Source organism: Pezoporus flaviventris, unplaced genomic scaffold (genome assembly GCF_033815535.1).
Source record: "Pezoporus flaviventris isolate CSIRO_AGI_PZ_B2104156 unplaced genomic scaffold, CSIRO_AGI_Pfla_v1 ptg000063l, whole genome shotgun sequence".
Lineage (NCBI taxonomy): Eukaryota > Metazoa > Chordata > Aves > Psittaciformes > Psittacidae > Pezoporus > Pezoporus flaviventris.
The window spans coordinates 3,063,063-3,087,568 of NW_026892611.1; the positions used below are offsets into that span (position 1 = coordinate 3,063,063).

The 24,506-nt window shown below is 47.1% G+C and overlaps 1 protein-coding gene across 2 annotated transcripts in view; it reads right to left on the minus strand.

Annotated features, from left to right (window-relative positions):
* Positions 1 to 24,506, minus strand: part of NUFIP2 (nuclear FMR1 interacting protein 2) — a 40,639-nt gene that overhangs the window by 13,103 nt on the left and 3,030 nt on the right. Inside the window, exons 1-2 of one of the 2 annotated variants that reach the window (XM_061470124.1) lie at positions 7,540 to 7,821; positions 2,982 to 4,691 (exon numbers count right to left, since the gene is read on the minus strand). In XM_061470124.1, the coding sequence (XP_061326108.1) occupies positions 2,982 to 4,691; positions 7,540 to 7,720 (1,891 nt within the window). In that variant the 5' untranslated portion in view covers positions 7,721 to 7,821. Of the gene's footprint in view, positions 1 to 2,981; positions 4,692 to 7,539; positions 7,822 to 24,506 lie in introns of those variants that run through there. The other variant, XM_061470125.1, reaches the window with a different exon arrangement.

Below are 24,506 nucleotides of genomic sequence, written 5' to 3' on the forward strand. Positions count from 1 at the left end.
AAGCTGTGAAGCAATTACAATCTATCATGCCCCTTGCAATCACTGGGCAACCACACACAGGAAAACCTGCTTTGCTGGAACAAAGCTACCGAGTAAGTTAGAGGCTTTCCCATGGCTTATGCGCAGCCCAAGATGAAGATCCACACAGCCTGGTCACAGCTACGGACACAAACAGCACAAAAAGGTGGGCAAGCTTGTGACATACAAGCTGAGACACTGCAACCATACACACTAGAGCCCATTCCTCACTGCAACACCCAGAGCTTCATCCTTGCATTGAACTACTGCACACAAAGAGCTCAGGGTAGAGGAACACACAAGGACCCCACCAGTGCTCCACGTTCACCCCATCCTTGCCCTGCCATCGTTTCTCTTTGTGTCCATAACCCTAGAGGCAGGGCAGGTCTGAAGATCAAACTATTGAGACTTTGCTCAAAAGCAAACAGATAACAGATCGATGTGACAAGGGAGAAGTTCACCCTCCTCTCGAAATGAAAATCAAACAATCTGAGGATCCAACTGCCCGGGACACTCGAACAATGGCCCAGGCAAACCCGCAGGGAGGAGAAGGCAGCTTGTGAAAAATGAGCAAGTGAAATCGTTCCTTTCCTACTGCAGAGGAGCTGGCTGGCCAGGAGCAGGACCTCAGGAAAACAGCCCAAGATAAACGGAGGGAATGGTGTGGGAATTAACCACTGCACTGCTGCCCTGGGAACACACCAGCAGCGGCGTTTCCTGGACGTTTTGCAGGACTCTGGCTGCAGGGTCACCACGACGGAGAGGGGACAGCTACCTCCATCTGCATGGAGCAGAAAAAGGCACTATTCCTCCCCCTACCCCTTAATCCAGCTCACCCCAACAGACCTGAACACACCAGGAAGCACCCCTACATCACCACAGAAGCGATACTAAGACCTACACATGGACTACTATCTCCTGCTTTGTAAACCAGTATCTGAAGATTAAGTAGGAGAAAGACAAGCCCAAGCTGTCTGAAGCACCCTTATCAGTGTGTTAATGACAGCATTGATTAGAAACATCCATCATCTTTTACCCATAAGTAACACCTTGAAGCTGGCACAGGCACAGCAATGCATGGGCAGAGGAGGGGTGGGGTTGTTTCCCCAGGGCATCACAAGGGTGCTTGCTCTGGATGCTCAGAGCAAGAGCATTCACATGCACAAGGATGGAAAGAGAAGAAAAAGAGTATTTTAAAGAGTGCTTTAGGTGTCCATTCTTGCCACTGAATGTAATTAACGCCTGTGTTTAGAAGAACTAAACACAGCCAGACTTTGAAGTTAACACCTCCTTAAGAGAGGACATGGGAAGGGAGTGTTCTTTATTTTCCTGTTGTTACCATTGTTTTACTGGGGTCTGTCTTTCACACTGCTAGTGAGAAAGGGAGAGCTGACGAGTCTCTGCAGCTGTACAGAGATGCTTTCCTACAAGAAAGCTAACAAAAGGCTGACAAAACCAAAGAGAAACGAACTTAAAGGTTGGGAAAATTTGCAAACTCAAGAAGAGGCTTGCCTAGGACTATGCTATGCTTCCTGGTACCCCCATTTTCTGATGGGAAACTGGGATTTAGGCTGCAGGCAGTCACAAGAAATGAGAACAGAAAGCTTGCTTTAATACTGGAACAGACTGAGCACAAGGTAGAGGACCCAGATAAAAATCAATTGATGAATGCTGTTCTCAAGAATGCTAGATCATGAGCGAGACCTGGAAAAAACACATTTGGAGTTATTATTTTAAAGTGACTGGGCTTGCTGTTACTAAAGGAAGGCATCTGAGTGTCTGTCTGCTACACAAAGGGTTTGTAAACAGGTAATTTAAGAACTTAGCAGTAGGCCAAAACACAGCAAATCTGCCAATGCCAAGCAAATACAAACACCTCTGCAGAGGGAAGCAAGACATTACCCACGTATGTATGTGGAACAGTAAACAAGAAACGGGTGATCACCTTTTTCCCTTCAGGGTAAGGGGATGGATGCAGGGAGCGGGAACAGGGTGAATGAGAAGTAGGAACTGCCCCGTGTTGTCGCGACTGTGCCAAAAGGGAACTCACAACCAGGCTCCTGTTAACACGGAGCCAAAACCAAAAGCCAAGAATTGCCACAAGACCTCACTGCTGCTGGGGCTGAGGCTGAAACCGAACACAAGCCAGCCACAGGCTTCCTTCTCTTCATTCCCAGTTCAAGGCATCTCTATCATGTTTGAGTCATTTCAGGCTCAACAAAAAAAAAAAAACAAACAAACAAAAACAAAAAAAAAATCAGGGAAATTAAAAAAAAAAAGAAGGAGCTGGACTACAAAGGACTTCATGAAAGCAGTAAAATCATCTGAAAGATTTGGTTTACAAAGACAATGAGAGAATTCAATCTGCACCTTCCAGAAGAGCTGATAAGCAAAGATTTGTCTTGCTGTTGCTCCAATATTCCAGAAGGGCAGGAGAAAAGGGGGGGGGTGTGTGCTCAGGAAATTAAAATAAATCACACCATGAAAAGCTGTAGGAATAATTTGTCTTCCTTCAAAGCTGTGATTTCATGGCCTGATCTGCCCAGGGGAGAAGCTGCAACACTTTGGTGGCAGAGGTGTGAGTACAGACTATGAAGCCTTTCCAGAGACAGAATATCACCTGGTAAAGCTGGAACAGAACTGGCAAACTTACACATTTAACTCCTTCCAATGCTGGAAGCTCGAGGAGGACTTGCTTCTTCCAGGGGAATTAAAACATGAACCATACTTGCTGTATCATCACTTACCCTTGTCCACAGAACAGGGAAACAAGTACCTCTGAACATGAACTAAACAACTGTTTGAATAACTTCCCCAAACCACTACTGCTGTTAGAGATGTACAAGCAAAAGGCTCATTTTTAAAGCAATCAACTGCTGTAAAGAATAGATCACGTTAGAATATTGCATTTAAAATAATAACATAAAAGAGAAAATGCCCTTAGGCATTAGTGAAGCCATTACCTTTAGTGTGATACATAATAGCAGCCCTCAGGTCAAAAGAACCCCAGCTATCTTTCCTTTCTAGGCCTCTCTGGTACCTCTGTTCTTTGGCGGAGGCTAGCAAATTGTTCGTGGGAGAGGCCAGAGGATTCTCTACTTCATAGTCTTTTGAAAGAAACACTAAAGCACCTTGGCTACCGGTGTCTGCCTTTTGTAGGTCACCTGTGTGATGCGACTCCAAAGCTAAGACACCACCCTCAACAGCAGTCCCAGGCTTAAGAATAGCACTAAGAATTTGAGGGCTAGTCCGTTTATCCAGCTCATAAGCCTTAGGAAACACAGGTTGTTCAGTTCCTGAGGGAATGATTTCAGCACACTGCGAAACCAAAGTGGCAGGATATTCCCCTTGAAATGTCACTTCCATTAACTGATTATCCGCAGATTTCCCCACCCCAGTTTCGGGTCCAGCGCTGGGCTCGTTGATGAAAGACAAACCCCACTGATTCTGGAAGATATCCCCCAGGTTCTGCTGATTGGTCTGCGATGGGAAACTGACTTGGGTTGTACCCAGAAGCACAGTTTGCATATTTGAAGGGTAGATAAAAAGGCTAGATTTCTTTTGTTCGAGAGCTGCTGAAGGTGTACTCATGTCCTGGGGTCCTGACTCAGAGGAGGTGGATGGTACAGTACTAGCAGCAGATGAGAGCAGTGGCTGGGTCCCTGGGGAATACACACTTCCATCTGTCCCTGCCAGGATGGGCCCATTAGAGAAACTAGCAGAAGTAACAGATTTCATAGCAGACATGGGGACCTGGGACAGTCGACTGGATGTTTGGGCCTGAGCTTCCCCGGCAGATGATGAAGATGAAGAAGATGATGTGGATGGGGTTTGAGCTGCTTTGTTGAGGTTCTCTTTAACTTTACTTGCATAACTTATTTTGGGTACGATTTTAGCACTGCTATTGTCCACTGGAAAAACTGGGGGTGGTTTAAATAAGGTCCATGAATCCTCTTTAGATGTAGCTGATGACGCGTGCTTCCCTTTGGGCCGGTCATCAAACTTCTTGCTGCTAATCCCAGGTTTGGCATCCGAGTTTTTTCGCTGTACATCCCCAAGCCCAGGCTTTCCCCGTCCTGCTCCACCAGCTCCAGCCTCGTATTTCCAAACTGGCTTAGTATTTTCAATTCGGTTCCCCTTTTGCTCACTATAATCAGGCTTGAAACTCTCAAGTTCCTGTTTTAAGGTTGGGGCACTGACCTCCTGTTGCATTATTTTGTCCTGAACTAGATTCAAGTTCTCACAACCCTTGGCACTGTTGCGCCTGCCTTTCCGCTTCTTAGGTGTAGTATATCCACTCTCGGAGCCACTTCCATCGTTATCGGCCCCTTTCCCTATGTAGCCATTGGTGATATAGCTGGAGTTATTGGTTACCACACCGTTTGGAATAGACATTCCCTCTGGCTTGTCTGAGGATTGGCTTTCTCTAAGTTTGTTCTCGTAGGATTTCTCATTCTTTTTGTCCATGTTATTTTTCTGAATGAAGTTTTTGGGTTTGATTCCAGCTTTCCCCAAAGCGCTGGCCTTCACAGTCTGCTTTGGGGGCACGTTAGTGTCTACGAGCTGCTGGCTGCCATTGGGTACCCTGGATCCTGGGGTGGTGGTTTCATCAGAGCACAGGCCCTTTAATGACACTTCTCTTTCTCCTGCATTACCATTTAGCTCTCCATAGCCTAGAAGGAAGCCAAAAACAACAAAAGGCAAGAATTAGAATGTGAAACATTAAACTTCTGATGGCAGAAAGCTGTAATCAGCCCCAAACATATCCAGTTTCCTCAAGCAGACATTTTAAAATAGGAAAAGTCTCCCATGTACAAAAGCAAAAGCTTATCTGCTGGAAACCACAGCACAAAGGGTTAAGCACAAAGTATCAGCAGCCACTGACTCATACATACAACATGGTGACCTATGGATGACAAAATACAGGGAAAGACTATTCAGATACTAGATAAGGAAAATGCACTGAAGGCCACTGGCAAGCTAGAGAGCTATTTCATCAGCTACTGTTTCCAGGTCATGCAGAGGAAAAAAAGTAATTCCCAGGATGCTTCAAGACAGAGGGATCTGCTGCCTTTGCTATGAGATTTGTTAAGGTTCAGAATCCGTACAGTGAACCAGAGCCAACTCCTATCATCTCCATTAGCTGCCAGGCCTGCAACACCAGCAGCCCTCCTTCCCACCCTCCTCTCCCAAGTGCCATCTCCAGTAAAGGGGGAAAAGAATCCCTACGAAAACCTAAAAAAGCAGCTTTCCAAGAGGACATGTGCAAGTCCAGTTGGAAGGAGGAGGAGGGAAGAAAGGGAGCCAGCACCCCCTCACTTCAAGACAGCAACCAACACCTCCCTACATGTGCTCTTTAACATTGAGAAGGTGATAAAAGCAGGAAGAACCACATCCCTGCAATCAGCCTTCACCACTACCAGTGATTGGTCTCCTGCCCACCAAGAAACTTGTCCTTGGGAGACCCGCTCCTAGCTTGAGACCCAAGGAATAAAGCACTTGCTGAGGGATCCACCTCAACAAAGCATGAGATTATGCTGTACACTCAGCCTTCCTTCCTCCTTCTGCAGTTCATTTCTAGGCCTTATGGTTCTGAAGTGAATCTGGAGTGTGCAATTCAAGGAGCTGGAAGCTCAGAACAGCCCAGAACCACCTCAACTTCCTCCTTGTTTCGTTTTCTTTGCAAAACCTCTGGCCAGAGACCTTTCACTTTCAAGGACTTTGGCTACAATGCCCAAGAGAAGCCTTGAAACCCCACCAAGAGATGAGAAGAGGACTCTGTACCCAGCTCAACAAACACACTCCAGCTGCGCACGGAGCAGAGGGACCCGCTCCTCCAGGAAGAGCGATATCCTTGCTCCTCCTCTGACTCATCCATCCTCCTTCCCGAGGGTGGAAGGCCTGACATCTGCAACAACTGACCCACCTAAGGCTTCATCTGCAGCCACGGTGGCACCAAGTCAGTCCCCCAAGAATGAGAGCAGGCAGAATTCCAGCTTGAAAAAGAATGTTTTTGTTGTTGCCAATGTTGTTGAAATTAACTGCTATACCAGAAATCATTGTTATCCTCACATCCTGGAGCCTCAGATGTCTGGCAGATGTAACTGCTCAAGTTCTGGGTAAGTCGGGAACAGAAGAATCCTTGTAGGAATCTTCACAGAAATTCCACAATTGCGTTTGCTGAGAGGGATCAAAAAGGATTTTACTACGCGCAAGTATCTGTAACCACCACAACTTCCACTATAACTTCCCAATGGGCTGTTAAGAACATTAACCATGATTCCTTCATCCTGGAGAACACTGATGGGATGGGATTAACTCAAGGACTAAACAAAATCAAGTATTTGAGAGGAAGCCTTTTCCCAAGAGCAACGTGTTACAGCTGACCTTTGTATGACTCAAGACTTCTGACACCACTTGCTAATGCAACAAAACAATAAGAACGGTCATAAGACCACTGCAGATGAGGAGCGAAAGAATGAAATGAAGAACAAAATCCATCTCAGTAAGTCAGTGTGTCAGCAGTTTCTAGCTCCAATTCTCAAGTATTCACAACTCGGCTGCCCAGAGCTTTCTCCCAACCAACGTTGGGCAGAGCTGGCTCTGGCCTAGGCACAGAGGGGCAGCGAGCAAACGTTCAGAGGAGGAAAGCTAAAGAAAAGCGATGTCGGAACGCGCAGGTGAGGAGGCTCTGGCACGGTTTCACAGCTGGGAAGGGAGGGGTGTCAGAGCGAGCGCGCCTCGGCACCCCGGGCACACTGCAAACAGACAAATGACTCCTCAACTTATTTTTTGCTCGGCAACTTATTTTAGCGCTGGCCGGGGCCGGGGCCGCTCCCTCCCTACCCCCGCTCCCGAGGCTGCGTGCGTGGCTCCGGCGCCGCCAGCCCCGCTCCCGATGCCGGCCAGGGCCCTTCCCTCGTTATGTAAATGAAAACCTCAAGGAAAACCACAGAATTCAGGGATCTGTACGGCATTTTGGGTGCTGCCGCAATCACACACTTGCTTTGAACCCCCCCCCCCCCCAAAATGGGATTATTTCTCAGGACGCAGCAGCCGGGCAGCGCCCCAGGGTGAGGTGGGGGCTCGGGAGCAGCTTCCCCCCTCTCCCCAGTGCCATTCACGGGCTCCGCGCAGCCTCGCCCCCGGCTCGGCCCGAACCCCGAGGAGGAAGCGGCCCCAGAGGCACCCCCCCCCTCCGCCCCGGTGCAGGCCCCTCCGCCTCCTCCGAGTCACTGATCGGTTCTCCCCGGGGCCTCCTCGCCCCCCGCAGCCCCCCGGCCCGGCCCGGCCATGGGCAGCGCTCCCGGTGCGGCGCGGCCCGGCCCCACGTGCCCGGCGGGCCCCGCGGCTCCCGCTGCCGCGCCGGCCCCAACATGGCGGACAGGAAGCTGCCCCAGCGCGGCGGAGAAGCTTCCAGCCGGGCCGGGGGAGGAGGCGGCGGAGGAGGAGGAGGAGGAAGGCCCCGCCGCCGCCGCCCCGAGAAGGTCACAGGCCCCGTCCCGCCGCCCTGCCCCGGACCTGTTCTCCGCTTGGCCGCCTCTTGGTGCTGCGGGCCGCCGTGCTTGTGCTCGTGTCGGAGCGGCGGCTTGGGCTGGGCTCGGCCGTCGGGCGGCGGCAGGTAGGCGCTCTGCGGGTGGTGGTGGTGGTGGCCGCAGTAGTAGTAATGGTGGTGATGATGGTGGTGGGGCTGCTCCTCCATGGGGGGCGGCTGGCGGGGCCGGGCCAGGCCGGGCTGGGCGCTCGCTGCTGGGCCGTGCGGCTCCGGCGCTGGGACGCGGCGGACTGGCAGCGCCCGCCCTGCAATCAGCGAGCCGCGCCGCCGCGCCCGCCCCTCGCCCCGCCCCGGCCCGGCGGCCGGAGAGGAGAGGCGAGGCGGGGAGAGGAGAGGATATGGAAGCCGGCCCAGCCACCGCGGCACGGCCCTGCCGGCCACCCCCTCGCCAGGTGAGGCCAGGGGCCGGGTGCGCTTCACCCCTCTCCCCCGTGCAAGCGCGGCCGTGCCGGAGCACAGCCACCTTCCGCTGCCTTCACCGCTGAGTCAGGCCTCGGAGCCTGGCGAGCGGCTCCCCCGCGGAACCGGGGCGGTGCACGCACAGCCTGGCTCCGCAGCCTCGCCCCCCGCGGGAGAGGGGCGGCTCGGGGTGCAGCAGAGCCCGTAAAGGAGCGGGTAATGCCGAGCAGGGGCTGCAGCAGGCCGGGGTAGCGCAACCGCGTCCGCAGGGCTGCGCCGGAGGGGAGGCGGTCAGCGGGAGCACCGCGTTAAAGCCGCAGTCACGGAGAACGCGGGAGCAGCAGCGCGCTGGGAGCGCCACCGGGTCCCCGCTCTGCTCCGGGGCTCCGCCCGCAGAGCGGCCGGGACGGAGCCCAGCACGGCTGTAGTGAGGGCCAGGCACCTCCACACACCCCACTGCTGCTCCCGAGAAAAGCGCTGGAGATCAGGAATGATGCTTAACAAAGTGCCAGTGGTGGTGTTGGAAAGCCGGGGAGGGGAAGGGGGAAACAACTTGGAGCTTGTCAGAGTTTGCCCCAGATTCTCACCACTGCAAATCTCTGCTAATGCCCACTGGAGCGTGTCTTGTGGAGGGTCTGCAGCCAAGTGACCTCGAATCCTGCCTCTGCTCTGAGCATGTTCCTTCGCAGGAGGAAAAGGCCAGCAAGACTTTCCCCTCCACCTGCCTTTCCCCACTCCCTCGCAGACACAGGCATTCTCCATGGACAGCAAGGGGTTTCATTTGGACACAGCAGCGAGAATTGAGGCAAGAGTTAGGAGGGTAGGAAAAGGGCAGCAAGAGGGATGGGGAGACCAGGGATTGACACAGGCTGGATTCAGGTGCAGAGTCCTGCTCTGAGTTATTCAGTACTCCAGTGTGGTTTATTACCTGCAGATACTCAGAGCATGAACCACAACAAACAGGAAGCATGAGTGACAAAACGGGATCATGGAATTAAAGACGCTTATAATTAATATGCACAAAATAAAAAAGGCTGCAGAGACAAAAATAGTATTTCCTCACATCTCAGGGCTTGCAATTGCAGCTTGTAACATCCTGCTGTATATTTTACGTATTAATATATAGTAAACAAAGTTCCTGTGTGCAGAAAGCTCTATGAGGCCTCAGCTCTGTACAAAGGACAGTCCTTGCCCAGAGATTTTGCAGTTCCCAGTTTCATTTCACCAGAACATAGTTGAAAGTCTGTGCCTCAAGCACAGCTCCCCATTCCACCCTCTTTTATACCCAGGAGGTAAAACCTTTCCTACCAGAAATACCAACTTCTACATTAATATAGAGGATTTTTTCAAGGTTTGAGGTGTCTGCAATCCTTACCAAGCCAGCCCCACAGTTAATATTCATGTTCAGCATAAAGAAAAGTGATTCAAAACACTGTGAAACCATTTAAGCACACACCTCTGAATTTAGGGCCTTACCCGTGCTCTCAGGAATAACGGTCCTTTCAAAGGCTGACTCAGAGTGACCTCATGCTGCTTAGGAGACAAGTCTTAAAATGAGGAGTCAGGCTTTAATCACGCTTGACATTTTATTGGTGGCTTGGAAGAATTTATTTTTAATATAAGGAACTGGCTTGAAGACACAAACTTCAAAAGATTCAGGAGAAAGCAAACAGTGATGGTGGACAGATCAGCTCTGTACACATAGGTACAGGAGAAGTTTAAGTATTCTAAGTACAGAGTCCAGAGGAGATGCTGCGAGGGCTGGAGCAGCTCTGCTCTGGAGCCAGGCTGAGAGAGCTGGGCTGGTTCAGCCTGGAGAAGAGAAGGCTCCTGAAGGGGAGACCTTAGAGCAGCTCCAGTGCCTAAAGGGGCTACAAGAAACCTGGAGAGGGGCTTTGGACAAGGGATGTAGGGACAGGACAAGGGAGAACGGCTTTAACCTGCCAGAGGGGAGACTGAGATGAGCTCTTAGGCAGAAGCTCTTCCCTGTGAGGGTGCTGAGGCGCTGGCACAGGGTGCCCAGAGAAGTTGTGGCTGCCCCATCCCTGGCAGTGTTCAAGGCCAGGTTGGACACAGGGGCTTGGAGCAAGCTGCTCTAGTGGAAGGGGTCCCTGCCCGTGGCAGGGGTTGGAACTGGGTGAGCTTTAAGCTCCCTTCAACCCAAACCAGTCTGGGATTCTATTCTGTCACTTACAGGTGTCATGACAGCATTATCTAAAGCTTGAAAAACACATTTTTAAATCCAAACTAATGCATGTCCTCCAGTAACAGACCAGGCACACAGCGCAAGGCACCATGACACGGCTCATATGGCTACAAGAGGGGGAAACACTGCCATGCCTAACGCAGGGAGGCATTTGAAGGGTGCTACAAGTTCCAGCATGCAATGCTGCGCTGTGGGCTAGCGTCTCCTACATGGCCTGCTGGGACATGTAGTCTTTTGAAGCTCAGCTCCCATCGTTGATACAACATCACCCTAGTTCCACTGTGTATTAATATTCAGTAGTTGTTCAGGATGTGTTCTCAGTGGAGAAGGGATACCAGAGATTTCCATGCCTCCTCATCCACAGTTTTCCTTCTTGCTGCTCTCTGTGTTTGCAAGCCAGCAGGGTCTCAAGCAAAAGGAAGAGGTAATTTTCCTTAGAATTCCACACCCAGTGCTAAGTATTCCCACATCCAGGCACAAAGTTGGGCACAGCCAGCATAATTCAGTCATTTATTCAAAGCCTTAGTTTATAAAGCTTTGAAGTAAATGGCTTTTCAGAGAACCTGCCACTTAAAGCTGCAAAATGAAGGCAGCAAAGAATGAATCAACTGCTACAGAAACCATGAGAAAGTTTTCCTGGAGAGCCTGACCTGAGATGAGCTTTGAGTTCACATGAAAATGCAGTTAAACTGAGAAGCTAATCTAGTGATTTTCTAAGAACAAATAATTTCCTTTCACGGGCAATCCTCTTTTAAGACATTACATTTCATTTCCATTAAGTGTGTTCAGGTAAGTTCAAACTGAAGTTATAAAATTAATCCATGAAAAGAAAAATGCTGTCTTTGTATTTCTTTTGTCTGACTCCTATTTAAAACTCAGAAGTGGGAAACATCCAAATTACCATATTTATAGATACTGGGAAGGGCTCTCAGACAAAGTGTGGCATTTATTTACATTTTTTTTGCCACAGGGTTTTCATTTATAGCAAGGTTCAGGCTCTGTACCCCAACACATCCAACCTAATAACGCACTCAAGCAGATGCTTAGTTCCAAGTATGTTTATAGCAATATTATTCAAGACCTTGATACATTAAGCCCCTGAAATCTAATGTATTTCAGTGCAATGCAGTCATGATTTAGCAGCTGCTATTCAGATGTTGGAGGAAGATGTGAATCTCAGAAGCAGTTTAGTCAAGATGGATGACAGGGTGCTAGTGCTCCCTGCAGCCTCCTGTTTGACCAGGGTGCAGCTCACAACTGGCCTTTGCAGTTACCTTCAGGTAAGGTGGAGCCTCTCCTTGACTCTATTTTTGTACTCACTGTGTACATTATTTATAGGTTCAGAGCTGGTCTCTTGAAAGACTCCTTTCTCTAGAGACGGATATTAGATTTTGGGTTAGAGGTCTTAAAAAGCAGCAAAAGAAAAAAAAAAAGGATTTAACCCCCTAACTGAATTGTAGGAATGGGTACCGTACACTTACCTTTCCCACTCCTAACAACTTAAGCATTGCTACCTAATAGCACATGCTCAATTAAGATGTTTTTTCCTCCCGAAACTTAACTTCCAAATGCCATAAGCACACTATGTTAATCCTTCAGTCACTCTCCAGAAAATTAAGGCAGCCCAGCACCAGAAATAACCATAGGGCATAGTTTTGTGAGGCAGCAAAACTGACGTAATGGCTAGCTGCTTCTGAAAGGGAAGGTCATCTCTGCCTGTGCCTGCCTCTGCCCTGCCCTCACAGCAGCACTGGTGCTTCTCTGAACCTGTTTGAGAAATTAAACTAAAAGGCAGTTCTTCAGATGAAAAAGTGTACATTTTTATGCTGGTTAAGCTTCCTGAGGAGCCAGACAAGTATTAACACCCTTAAGAATAGGCTGTCATGACAGCAGCTCAGGAGTTGCCTTCTGCAGCTGAGCGATGAGCCCTTCTGGGAATTGGGCAGTAGGGACACAGCTGGGGCTGCAGCCACTTAAACCATCTAATGTTATTTTGCTCATACTTGTGAGTCAGTCCCCTCAAATGCTCAAAGAGGGATGACGTGATCACCCTTCAAAGTGTTTTGAGTGAGCTGTAACAGAACAGCTGTAAGCAGTGGGACCTCTTTCTGGTGGCTACATCTATTGTTTAATAGGACTAGATCTGAGGAACATCGCTGTTGTTAACACATTGAAGGGTCCACTCAGGCAGGAGTAACATTTGCTGCCCATATTTGCATGAAAAATTGTTTACTAGAGTGCAACCATAAACTGGAGGCAGCTTCTTGGATACGTATAAGAAGCAGCACTGGAGGCAGGCAGCAGGTTAGCCTCAGCCAAGTTTCTTGTTACTAGTCTGGGATTTCAAACAATCCTAACTCTGGGCTTTCAGACAGTTCTGGATCTCCTCCTGCTTCATTAGATCACCATAGGGACCACAGAGAAATCCACACAAACACCTTCCAAGGTGTTCTTGCAAGAACTGCCCTGCTTTTAGGGCCTGACACACAGGCAGCCCTGTCTGACTTACAGGGGGGGTTGTAGCAGTCACTGCGCGCAGTAGACTTTGACCTCTGGAAGATAAATGAGAAAAGGCTCAATCCACAAATCCCAAGTACTTTTTATCTTGTTATACAACACAGGAGTCACAAGGTCGCTGGTCACATTTCATTCTCATTCCATTTGGATACCAAGCAGTTATTAGTTTGAAACAGGGTTGGGTTTTCTTTTTTAGTCATTATTTTTAACATAAGCATTGGGTATGTCTGCACCTGACACACAGGGAGTTCAATATGTGTTTGGACTTGGAGTCTCCAACCTAACAATGCAGAGCACTAGAAGAACACTGCCTTTGGAAGGGTCTTATTTGAGTTATTACTAAAGTTGTTTCATTTGGTGACACAGGGCAATGATACTTGACTACAAGATTAGGGATTGAGAAGAGCCCTTGTCTGGAGGAAGATTAAAAAGACTGGAACCATTCACCTCTGAGGGGGTGAATCAAAAATGTCCACAGTGAAGGTATTACAGAATGCATAGCCTTGAGATAGCACCTTATGTTCACCTTATCTCAAAACATAAGAACATCAAGGGGAGGGAGGGGAAGGAAAATTAAAGGATAAGCAGCCACATTTTAATGCTGTGCATTAAATGGAATGCATGGAATTCATCAATATGCAACATTGTGAGGAGCAAAATAGTATGTATTCTCAAAGAATGGGCATAATTCAGCTAAAAGTAAATATTTGACATCTAAATTAGAAGATTTGAATGGATTATTATCTATTATTCTTCAGGGCACAAGTGAGCTTCTACCTTAGGACTTAAGAAGCTATTTCTGTGAGGCATCCAGTACCTGGAGAGCTCAAACAGAACTGGGGAGCAGAATTTACTCATAATAAACCCATCTACTCCAAAGGAACCATGAGCTGAACATAAACACACAGCTGATGGCTCTAGCCTAGGCAGGAAGAAAACACAAGGCACTAGAGACCAGTAAGGACTGGCAAGGCAAGCACTGGTCACTATGCAGCAGATGCCTCTTAACATCTGGATTCCACAGAGGGGTTCTTACATCTTCAACTTAATGGATCTAGGCTCCAATTTCTAAAATCCAGGTATTTTAGTTACTAAGTGACAACACTGCAGAAGGCAAAAGGCTAACTCTCATCTCATTTTCCTTGGAATACGGTCCATAGCTCTTGTGCTCCCCCGCAGTTTCTTTACTTCACTGCTTACCTACTCATGAGGAGGCATTACAGGACAAAGGCTTTTGTTCACAGTAAAGGGGTTGTGGAACAGCTATTCTGGCACAGCTCCCCAGGTGGGGATACAGTTCATATAGGCAAAAGAACTCACTAAACCATCTCCTTAAAAGGCAAACTACACCATCAGAATAAATCATGTCTACATCTTTGCTTTTTGCATGCCATCATTGCTGCAGGGGTAACTCTGGGGTTTTTACATTCCAGCCTGCATAACTCTTCTGGCAGGACTTGTAGTTCCTTGACCAGGAAGACAAGATGCACCAGGAAACAAGCAAACAGCAGCAGAAAAAAAAGAAAAGCTTGCTTTGTTTTCTTGACAAAGTGTGGAAGGTGTTTTCTTAACAGCTTCTTTTTTTTGCACATATTGAAAGAGAAGAATGAACTAATGAGCCATGAGCTTGGCTCTGTTAACAATGAGAAGGGAACTGTGTCCACAAGTCACCTCTGGGGTGGAGAAGAGCAGCTGAGTAGCAGTACACAGCAACACCTACAAAAGAATTTATTTACTACATGTATGGAACAAGATTATTATCTCCTAATGAACTGTAGAGAAACATAAGTAAAATCTAAAGACATAAACAACTCATCTAGAACCGAAGCAGAATTCTAGATGCAAGACCCCCTGCTCTGCTGGAAAGTAGCCCAGCAATTCATACACCAAGTCCAATTAATAATATTCATTCTTCATTATCATCTTTACACTGCAATAGACCTCATGGCAGCCCCAGGAAAGGATATGAGTCAATCCTTGACTAACTGGCTCTGATTCATTAAGGAACCAAACACATATAAAATCACTCAAGAGAAAAAAAAAAAAAAAGCTAAGGTTTGCCTGGCTGATAATTTATCTAATGGCTGCTAAGATTGGAGTAATGGGAGAGGGATGAGAGGGAACAGCACTACATTGCTATGGAAACCAGAATTTTCAAAATAAAGGTTGCAGATCTAAAATAATCCATACTGGTTTTGATGTGCCCTCCCTTTGCCACAACGAGCCAGACAGGCTGACCAGCCAGGGTCAGACAAAAAGCTTGCATGTGGTGACAGAAGATGTCCCATGGTTCATGTTCCTTATCCCAGTGCAGGATGGGCTCTGGAGAGAAACCTCAGTGTATGGTCTGTTACCTGTACAGTTTGGGGAGTTTCCCTGCCATGCAGCCAGTCTGGTCAGGCCAAAGCAAAATGAATCTGTAACCACCTGAGGTGGGAAGTGTTACCTTTATCCCACCCTATTGATAATCCCGACTATTTCCAGAGTCCTTTTTTTATTATTATTAAGTGAACTAAGACAACACAATATATACAGCTTTATGAAGTTCTAATCCCCTCACATTAGAGGAAATTCCTTACACACTAGGAAATTCCTTACACTGCAAATAGTTCCAGTGCAGTTACTGTTCAGGGTATCCCTGTTCTTTGCTCCCTGTTAGTCCCATTTTTGAAAGACAGCTGGTAACTTCCCCGCTTGTGCCTGGGCAAAGGGTTTCTCATTTTAGACACACATGTACCTCTATACCCCACCTACCCAGTATCAGCTCACTGATTGCTGCTGTAAACAAGTCCAGGCTCTAGGAATGCTGACTCACAGAGCTAAGGCTATGGGAAATATTTAGAGCTGCTAAAGAAGCGGAGCTCAGCAGGTTTCCTGCCCTTCCTCCTTATCTGTGAGCCCCTTGTCATGACAGGCTGTAATGAAGGACCTTGCTTCCTCAGAGGAGGCAAAGAGTAGGTACTTGCTTCCTAAAGATAGCCCAGATTCCTCTGGATTCCCAGTTGCTTGCTAGTAATTGCAGGCAGAGGAAGAAAACCCCCAGTGCTTACAACTACAGGGCTACAGATGTGCCCTCCAGGGTAGGCTCTCTCCTGCCTAATGCAGCATCGCTCACTTCAGTGCACTTCTGTGATGTACACAGATTCCTTTAACCCCCCCCAGTATCTGCTATGGAAGGCTATGCTTTACCTATAGACTTTACTGAACCGGATTTAGCTCCGATTCCTGCCTTCAGCAGAGCTGAGTCAGTGCAGACAGGCAAATCACTGTTTGCTTTGAGAGGGTTTGCCACCAATCGAGACACGAGGACTGGGTGCAAATTATGGTTTGCTGTGGGCATGCCAGCACAGGCGAGGAGAGGAACCTGTGCTCAGGCTGAGCTGCAGGGACATGGAGCAGTGCAGGAAGATGGGCGCTATCTAGATGGGAGCCAGTCTGGGTGCATTCTGCCTCTGTGAGCACACTGCTGCACCCAAACCAATCAGCTCTGGATTTTATCCAAAGGACAAGCTGATTGCCTAGCAGCCCATTTTCCCCACTGGGAAGTGGCCTCCTGTTGCAAAAGGCAGAGCATTTAGGGAAAGAAGAATTTTATACCCACACAATTCACATGGCAAATAACCCCAGAAAGCCTATGAGGAAGCATTTATGGCTGGCTGGGATGGGCAGGTTGCTAAGCCTCAGCCTGCTGCTCCTCCTCCCATTACCTACACAGCTCATTTGCAAAGAGGCAGAGGCTGATGAGCTACATTTGCAAGCTGGGCAGGGCAGACCAGGGAGCAACTCTCATTGAGGGGAAGAAGCAGGCTGTGGCCAGAGCTGTATTGCAGTGCTGAGAAATGACTGTGCTAAATGGTCATGGTACTAGTATTGAGTCGATTTTACCTATAACCTAACTAGAGTCCACAGCCAATGCGGCCTGTAGCTTCAAAATGCACCAGAAGCACACAGCTAGGGATACAGAGCTTCCCTTTTTATTGGCAACTGAGTTTCAGCTTAGCTGTACACCAAATGAAATCCTCAGCAAGCTGATCTTGCAACATAATTCTCTCTATACTTGACAATTTAGAGATGCATTTGGTTGAATCTCCCCCTTTCAAGGTAACAGGAGCCATTTTGCATAGATGGAGGCTGAGGCTGATCCTACAAGGCTCTCACACTAGTTTAAGGGAACAGTAACTATAGTGCTTTTGCCCTATTTATAGTGATTACTCAAAGACAACCTGAGGTCCTGTCAGTCCTTCATCTCAGCTAACTGCTGTGAAGCTGGCTCAGTGTGAAGATGGCCCTATACAAAGAATAGATCAGTTTGTAAATACAGAACAGCTGCTTTAGCAGAATGCAAGGAAAAGAAGCAAGGATGTTGCTGGGCAGAGAAAGCACTGCAAGAGCTCACAGATAGCCTCCTTTCTCCAAAGGCACATGCGCACTGCTATCATTCAGTCACATTTCTCTCAAGCTTCCTGGTAGCAGTATCAGCAAGTGTGTTCTGTCACATCTGACTGGCTGCAGGACTCTGTCCTCATCTGACAGCAATGACCTGGCCTCAATTTTTCACTATTTTGTCACCTCCTTCCTCTCTTTCAGCACCATAAAAATCAGTGGGCATGAAACCTGCAGCGCAAAGGCAATTCTCGCTAGCACAGCCTGCTGCAGCACTTACCTCAGCACGCAGGCGGCTGCAGGAATGGCAAACCCCTCCTAACCTACATTAGATTCCCATAATGTTTCAGATCAGGCACTTCACTTCCAAACTTGGCTGAGATTTATCTCCATGGCCAGACTTAGGATGCACAATAGAGACTTCAAAATCTGAGGGTCATGGTGAGAAGCTCTGGTAAACTGCTATGCTTTACAATAACAGACAGTTCAACCCCATAAGAGAGCCCAAAACCAGATACTGAAACCCCCCTAGAATGAAGGCCACCCAGATTTCTCCACATACAAACTGTGCTGTAAAACATCAGCTCTGGTTGAATGGCTACAGCAAAACACCCTTGACGTTGCCACAGCCATAGCCGTGCTGGCCAGAGGTGATATCATGGACTGTGCTCGCTGTCTGGAAATGAGGAGCAAGGAATACGCTGCTGGTGGCTGCTCAGTCCAGTGACACATCCTGACATGGGCCACAATGAGACCGAAACGGGCAGTTGATGCCTTTTAAACGTAATGGCAATAAAACCCCACAGAGAAGCTGTGTACAAGCACAGTGACTCGGTCAGTGGCAGAGGGTCTGCCCAGGCCTTTCATGCTTTTGTCCATCTCTTGCTGTACCACCTTAGTCCTTCCCCACCCCTTAAGACCTCTCTCACGTCAAGGCTGCTCAGATAATTAAACTGCTGCTGTTTCCCCTTTGTTTGCTCAGTTCTACCTGCACTGAACAGCAGCAAAAGTGCTCTCCCATTGATGTCACCACTACCTTTAAGAAAAAAAGCTGACCTGTAAGCTATTTTTAGCCACGTTGTAAAGTTGTGGAGCTATTTTGGTCACGTCTCTGTACTGGAAGCTGCAGGATGCTGACAGGCTCCGTGTCAGCCTTGGGAACAGGGACTTCAACTGTGAATGAGAATGGCTTGTGACTTCACACCAAGGCTTCTCTGCCCTTCCTGTGCCATAGGACTCTTTCACACCAAGACTTGATTCCTCATCAGTTTAAAAGAGCAACACATCTTCCTGAATTCTGCTGGATACCAGAGGCTCTGTAGGGCCTTTGCACTACTGTCCTTTAAGACTGCACTGCTTCTAGGTCTGCAGAGGGTGCTGCTTATTCTGCGAGCTCCCTCACTCCCGAGGAGGGGAAATGTACAATTATGAGTCCACAAAGACACTGCACAAGATTTTATCTATCTTCCTATGCAATAAGCATTAGGCCAGTGCCTGCTGACAAGTCAGATGCCATGTAACTCTGTAGAAGGAAGAGCAGAAAGGAACCATTTGCATAGCAACATGTTGTTCTGCATACAGACTAATGCCTGAGAGCTCTGGGGTACATCCAGGGCATCAGGCAGAAGGTGCCTGGTCTAGACAATTGTTTTCTCTAGAGTGCCCAAGGGTTGGTTGCCAAGTTTGCTGGGGCTATGTAGCAGGTGCAAAGCATAGGCAGAGCAGAAGGCAGAGCAACTGGATTTAACAGAATTAAGCCCACAGATACAAAAGGAAGTTTGAAGGATATGAAATACGAAGTAGATGAAAGAAAGGAAAATACTGCAACTGGTGTGTTTAGGACAGGGGTGGGTGAGTCAGATCTATACAGGAGGAACAAGGGAGTAACTGTGTATGCAAGTTTTTGAACAGCTGTCAGTCTGAGAAAACTCCTCTTAGGACTACTCTTAATAATATTTCCTCTTTGACATACTGCTCTCTTCAGCTATAGTTCACATCTTCCCAAGACACTTCAGACAGTGAGTCGCGCACCAGTCTTGTTTGGGACAAGTCCCTTATGCAGCAAGAGGAACCAGAATTTCATCAAGTCAAGGTCTATCTCACATATTTCCCCCTGAAACATTTCTCTAAAGGTTCTTTTTTTAAGAGATCTCACACCAAAACCTACAGCCTGTTCCTAAGGTGAGCCACTCCTTACTCCACTGACACAACTTGCGTCTGTTTTTGTGAGCACAACCCACGTATCTCGTCCAAGCAGGACCAGCGCCTGTTATAACAGGATGGACCATCCCAGGCAAACACTAGCAACCTGTTGCAAACACAAAAGTTGATTTACAGAGCATCACTGTATTTCACTGGGTATTTCAGTGGAAGGAGCTGTTTTATCTCATCTGGTCCCAGGCAGGCATTAATCTGTGTTACATACATCACAGTCCTCACGCCAGTGAAATCAGCTGACCATTAACTAATATTTTATGGCATGGAAATTAAAACCAGCTTAGGAAGAATGTAACTTTTTAGTCATTAGGTGGAAATGGCATGGAGTGAATAGTATTGTTTAATATGTTATTTTAGCAGGACAGAATGGAAGTGCTGCAGTCCAGCTCAGACACAGAGCCATGTCTGCAGCAATGTGTCAAGACCTGTTGGGTCAAAAAGCTCAATGAAGTGTTCTGTGTTTCAGCTTTCCCCAGAGAAGCCCAGTAGCAGACATTCCATAGTGCAGACATTTTAGTGAGATGAAACAACATAGAAACATTACATTCCTTCCCTGCCCAGCTTCAGCAGCCTTGTTTTGGGACACTGGGGAAGCAAGGTAACAAACACGTCTGACAGAATGGACAGAAAACCTCTCAGCTCCTGCACGGTAAACCCATGCTCCTGTTAGCAAAGCTTTGCCAGTGTGGGGAGTTAAGTACTTCTACCTTTCATCACCTTCTAAATACTTAGATTTCATCTGTTTTCACACAATTTATCTTACTGTGAGAGCATTACTGGAATCATTACTTGTCTCCACCAATTAACGAAAACATCCTATCACCATCTCTACAATGCAGAGATTTTACCAGCAAACATGAAGAAAATGCATTTTTAAATATGCCTACACCTGCTCTATTTTCTGGTTGGAAACACCAGGCGTACAGTAACAAATCACAGGCAGCTCACCCCACAGACGTAGTCAGAGGTCGCCAACCAATTGTGTGGATCTAGGGAAGTGCACATCATATGCGTTCGCTGACAACTGCAATTGTTCCGAGCCTCCTCTAGGGAGTGCAGTCGTAAAGGGAGAAACGAAAACTGCGGCACACATGCCAGCTGGTAACCAGTGACTCAGGATATTCAGGCCGCCACAAATGGTGTCTGTCCATTTCCAGCTGAATACAGGGAGCAGCAATGAGGTTTGAGGTTGATGTAAGAGCAGGATTCTACTAGAACCCGAGGTCTGCTTTAGCATGTGAAAGAAAAGTCTGCCAAGATACTAAAAATCAAGACAGAAATTAAGCAATAAGATTTCAAATACCGGATCAATCATTTAACCCAACACACCCACAGCTGAATGCAGCATGGACAGCACTGCTATGGGGCTTCCATCTCTTGCCCACTTGCATATCATGCTGCATATCCATCAGATCATCCAGGAAAAGCCTGCTCAGTCTCAAAACATCATTCAGGAGGCCGTGGCCTCTGTGCAAAGAACACCAGACGCACATTCATTTCTAGAACTAGCTGTATTCTGTGTGCATGTGCACATCTCTGTACCAGAAACTGGGCAGAGCCACCAATTTACTTCACCCCAGAATCACAAAAAAGCAAAGCAGGTAAGATCTGGTGAGGAATTATGGATTAAAAGGCATAAGGTTGACTATTTCCTCCTTGCAAATCACGTGCACGCCTCACCTCTACAACCTTCTATGCCTTCCCCAATGATGGACCAGAACATGAAATGAATCTGATCAGAACAGGATCTTAAAACCCCAAAATAAAATCCATATTCCCAGTCTTCAGAAAACCCCAAGTATAATCCCTTAGTGTCACCACGACGACACACCTTTAGAAGCAGGGTGTCTTTCTGTCCCGCCATACCAGACATTCTTTACTTTTCTAGGTAATTGCTACATAAGAAGCTGTTGTCACAGTGATTAGGAGATTGCATAGTGATCCACCGAAGCAGAGATCTTCTGCAAGATTCTCACAGGGTGCCAGGCTCTGGGTTGCTCTCTGGAGCCAGAGAGGAGCAGCAGCTCTGAGGACAGTGGGTTTGGGAAGCCAAGAGGCAGCAACCATTGCTGCTTAAGGATAAAGCTGCCAGGCTGACACAAACATTGCCACACACAGAAATCATCTACAGAAAACTCAAAGAGATATCCATGTATCCCAAGCAGAGCAACCAGACCAGTGGCCAGAGATTTCACTTTCAACCCAGGCTTCAAGTGGCTGCAGATACCTGTAGGGCAATGCTGGTCTTCTGTTTTTAGAAGCTAAAAGTTCCCTCTGTGTGTGTTACTAGATGTGGGTTCTGCAACGAAAATGCCAACAGCTTGCTCAGTTTAGGCTGAACAGCATTGCTAGTATCTGCTAGTACGTAACAGCCCATGGGAAGGGGGTAGAGGCACTGAGCACAAGCTTCATGTTTACTCAGCAGGCACGAGCTGAAGAGAACCATCTGATTCCTAACTCCTGTTGCCTCCCACTTTTTGTTTCATCTTCATACTACATATAAGCTACACATGAAAGTTAACTTTCATGTGTAGCTTATATGTAGTATATGTAGAAAGCCGATTCACTCACCCACTCCCCTTGCTGTTTTCTCACCTGTCTCCCTCAACCAGCCTACCAGAAGTCCTACATACTGACATAAGGAAAAAAGAGCAAAAGCCTCTAGAAAGTGTGATAAAAAGGAACCATCAGCTCCTTTTCACCCTTGCAAAGAACAGAGTATCTCCTCCCTAATCTCTCCCATTCTCTTGAGCACTTATTTCTTTGGCTGTCTTGAATAGTTACAGGTGTTTATTTAATAGAAGCATGGGAAAGGAAAACTTATTAAAAGATGTTCAGGTATCTGTAAGAATATTCCTGGTGAGGGCACCTTTGGTTTCTAGGGGGATGTTGAGGATGTATGCATCATCACAGTCTCAGAACTTCATTTTCCACCTATGTAGGATTCCCACACTGGATTACAACCTGCCTTCACATAGGAGAGGAAGCTTTCAGTGAGGTCACACCAGACGCTGACAAGCACTGATGGGTGAGTCATGCTGCAGTAGCCAGAGATACTAGCAATAGATTTGTTAATCTGTATGCAGCCTAACTCTTCTTCTGGTCTATTCAAGAGTGGAACACAATGGCACAGAGACGGGTGACTGCTGAAGATCAAGGCCGTATTTTCACAACTGCTTTGTGGATTATAATAAGAACCAGCTCCTGCCAACAATGCAAACCGTGTCATTTTACTTGTAAAATGGAAAATCAAGATCCAGATGGGGTCAGCAGTATAGCTGTTCATTGGAGGTCACTGGAAAAGCCACCATGCTAATAAGGAATCGAAAGGTTCTCAGAAGAGTTCCACCAACTCTTGCTCCAGCAGTTTTAATCATCTCCTCTAGCAAACTGCTCTTCTAGAGGCTACATCCCTGTGTCAGGCTCAGCACCAGCCAGTCTAGCACAAAGGCCAGTGTTAGGCCTAACAGCATTGTTGCAGCTAACAGCATTGTAACAGCATTGTTAGGCTTGGACTGAGCTAAGACATCTACCATAAACCGGCAGGGTCAGGTATGGAAACTCTCTTCTGCTGGCTTTGCTACAGGGGAGAAACCTCTGGAGAAGCACTAGACCAGACAACAGCAACATCCTGAACCACCACAGCAAAATTCAGTAGATCTTGTCCATGAAGTGTTTGGAAGTGTGACACACAAAACCATGGAACAAGTGAGATGCAGGGACCTAGTGCATGACAATGGAAAAAGTTTCATTTTGGCTAAACTACTGGACAGCCAGAAAAAGAACCAATAAGAAAGGGAAGAGGCAAAGGAAATTGAAAAAGTTCTGTAGAGGGAGAACAAAGAAAGGAGGTGCTGTTGTATTTTCCTTGTTAGGGAGCTATAGCAAGCTTCCTAAGTCAAGCAGAGAAGTAATTGTTTAAGACTTCTATTCAGAAGACAGTGTGAGCAGCAAATGCCAGTAAGACAACTAACAAAAGGTGTCTCTCAGAGAAAGCAAGCCACCTAGAGATTGCATAACTATAATGAATTTCCTCCCAGTTTCACATTATTAGTCACCTTTCACCCTTCTCTGCCAAAGGCCTCTTCTTATCCATCTATCCAAGGGCCAGAGCCAAGACACAAGCCTTTCCTGTCCTGCTTCTTTCCATCAGTTGCTCTTCAAGGTCAAGGGTTCCACAATACTGATCTTTGCTGCACAGGCCAGACATTTTGAACCAACTCCAGAGTAAAACCCTTTTCAGCCCTGTTTTGATGAACAGATCCTCCTTATACTCAGTTGTCACAGCCTGGAAAAATGGCTTTTGGACCAACATGTTTTGATTTTGCTGTTAAAAGGAGTCAAGAACATTGTTATCTATGACTGTGTTTAAGAGGCACCCCAACACCCCACTTATCTCTAAGCATCTGACCTACCAAAGTGCATTGCCTCTTACTGTGCTGTGTCAGTCGTGTTTTACTGATATTCTGGAAGTACTTCCTAGCATCAGTTCATTCGGCATTTATGTTATAAACTATATATATAAAAAAAGGCACCTGAAAAAGGAGAGCTTAATAAGCTTATTGTTATTCTGTTGCACAGAAAAATAAAAAGAATTCCTGGCTGCCCCTGAGCAACGTGTATTACAAAAGACCCTGAAAGAGATCAGGGGAAATATACATCTGACAAAAGAAAAAAAGAATTCTTTTTCAAGTTCTGAAAACATTACAAAGCAAAACTATTGCAAAGATCCATCAAGAAGCCCTCACCAACAGAAGACATAGCTACCTAGAGTCCCTTGGAAACCTGATTGGCTCAGGTGGAAATGACCTACTGGCATTTATTTGTAATTGCCCAGCATGGCAGATGCTGAGGAAGGAAAAGCTGTTGAGTCACACTGCAAGCCACTTTTCCACTTTGGTCTGGTTGCCCAGAGGGTAGAGTGGGACAGTCAGAAAGCTGAGATTCTGTTTATGCCTCTGACACTGACTTCCCATATGACCTTGGCAAGTACTTCTTGTGCCACTGTTTCCCCATTTCTTAATAGATAAAACCACTCCCTTGACTCATGGGACAATCAGAAGTGCAGAGCAAGGAATATGTTTATTTATCTAATAAAAGACAAGAGAGAAAAGAATGAAGTACTATTATTGTTGTGCTATAATACAAAAGCAGTTATGTAATAACATCAGTATTGCTTCATTTTTGTCATTACAACATCACAACCCATCA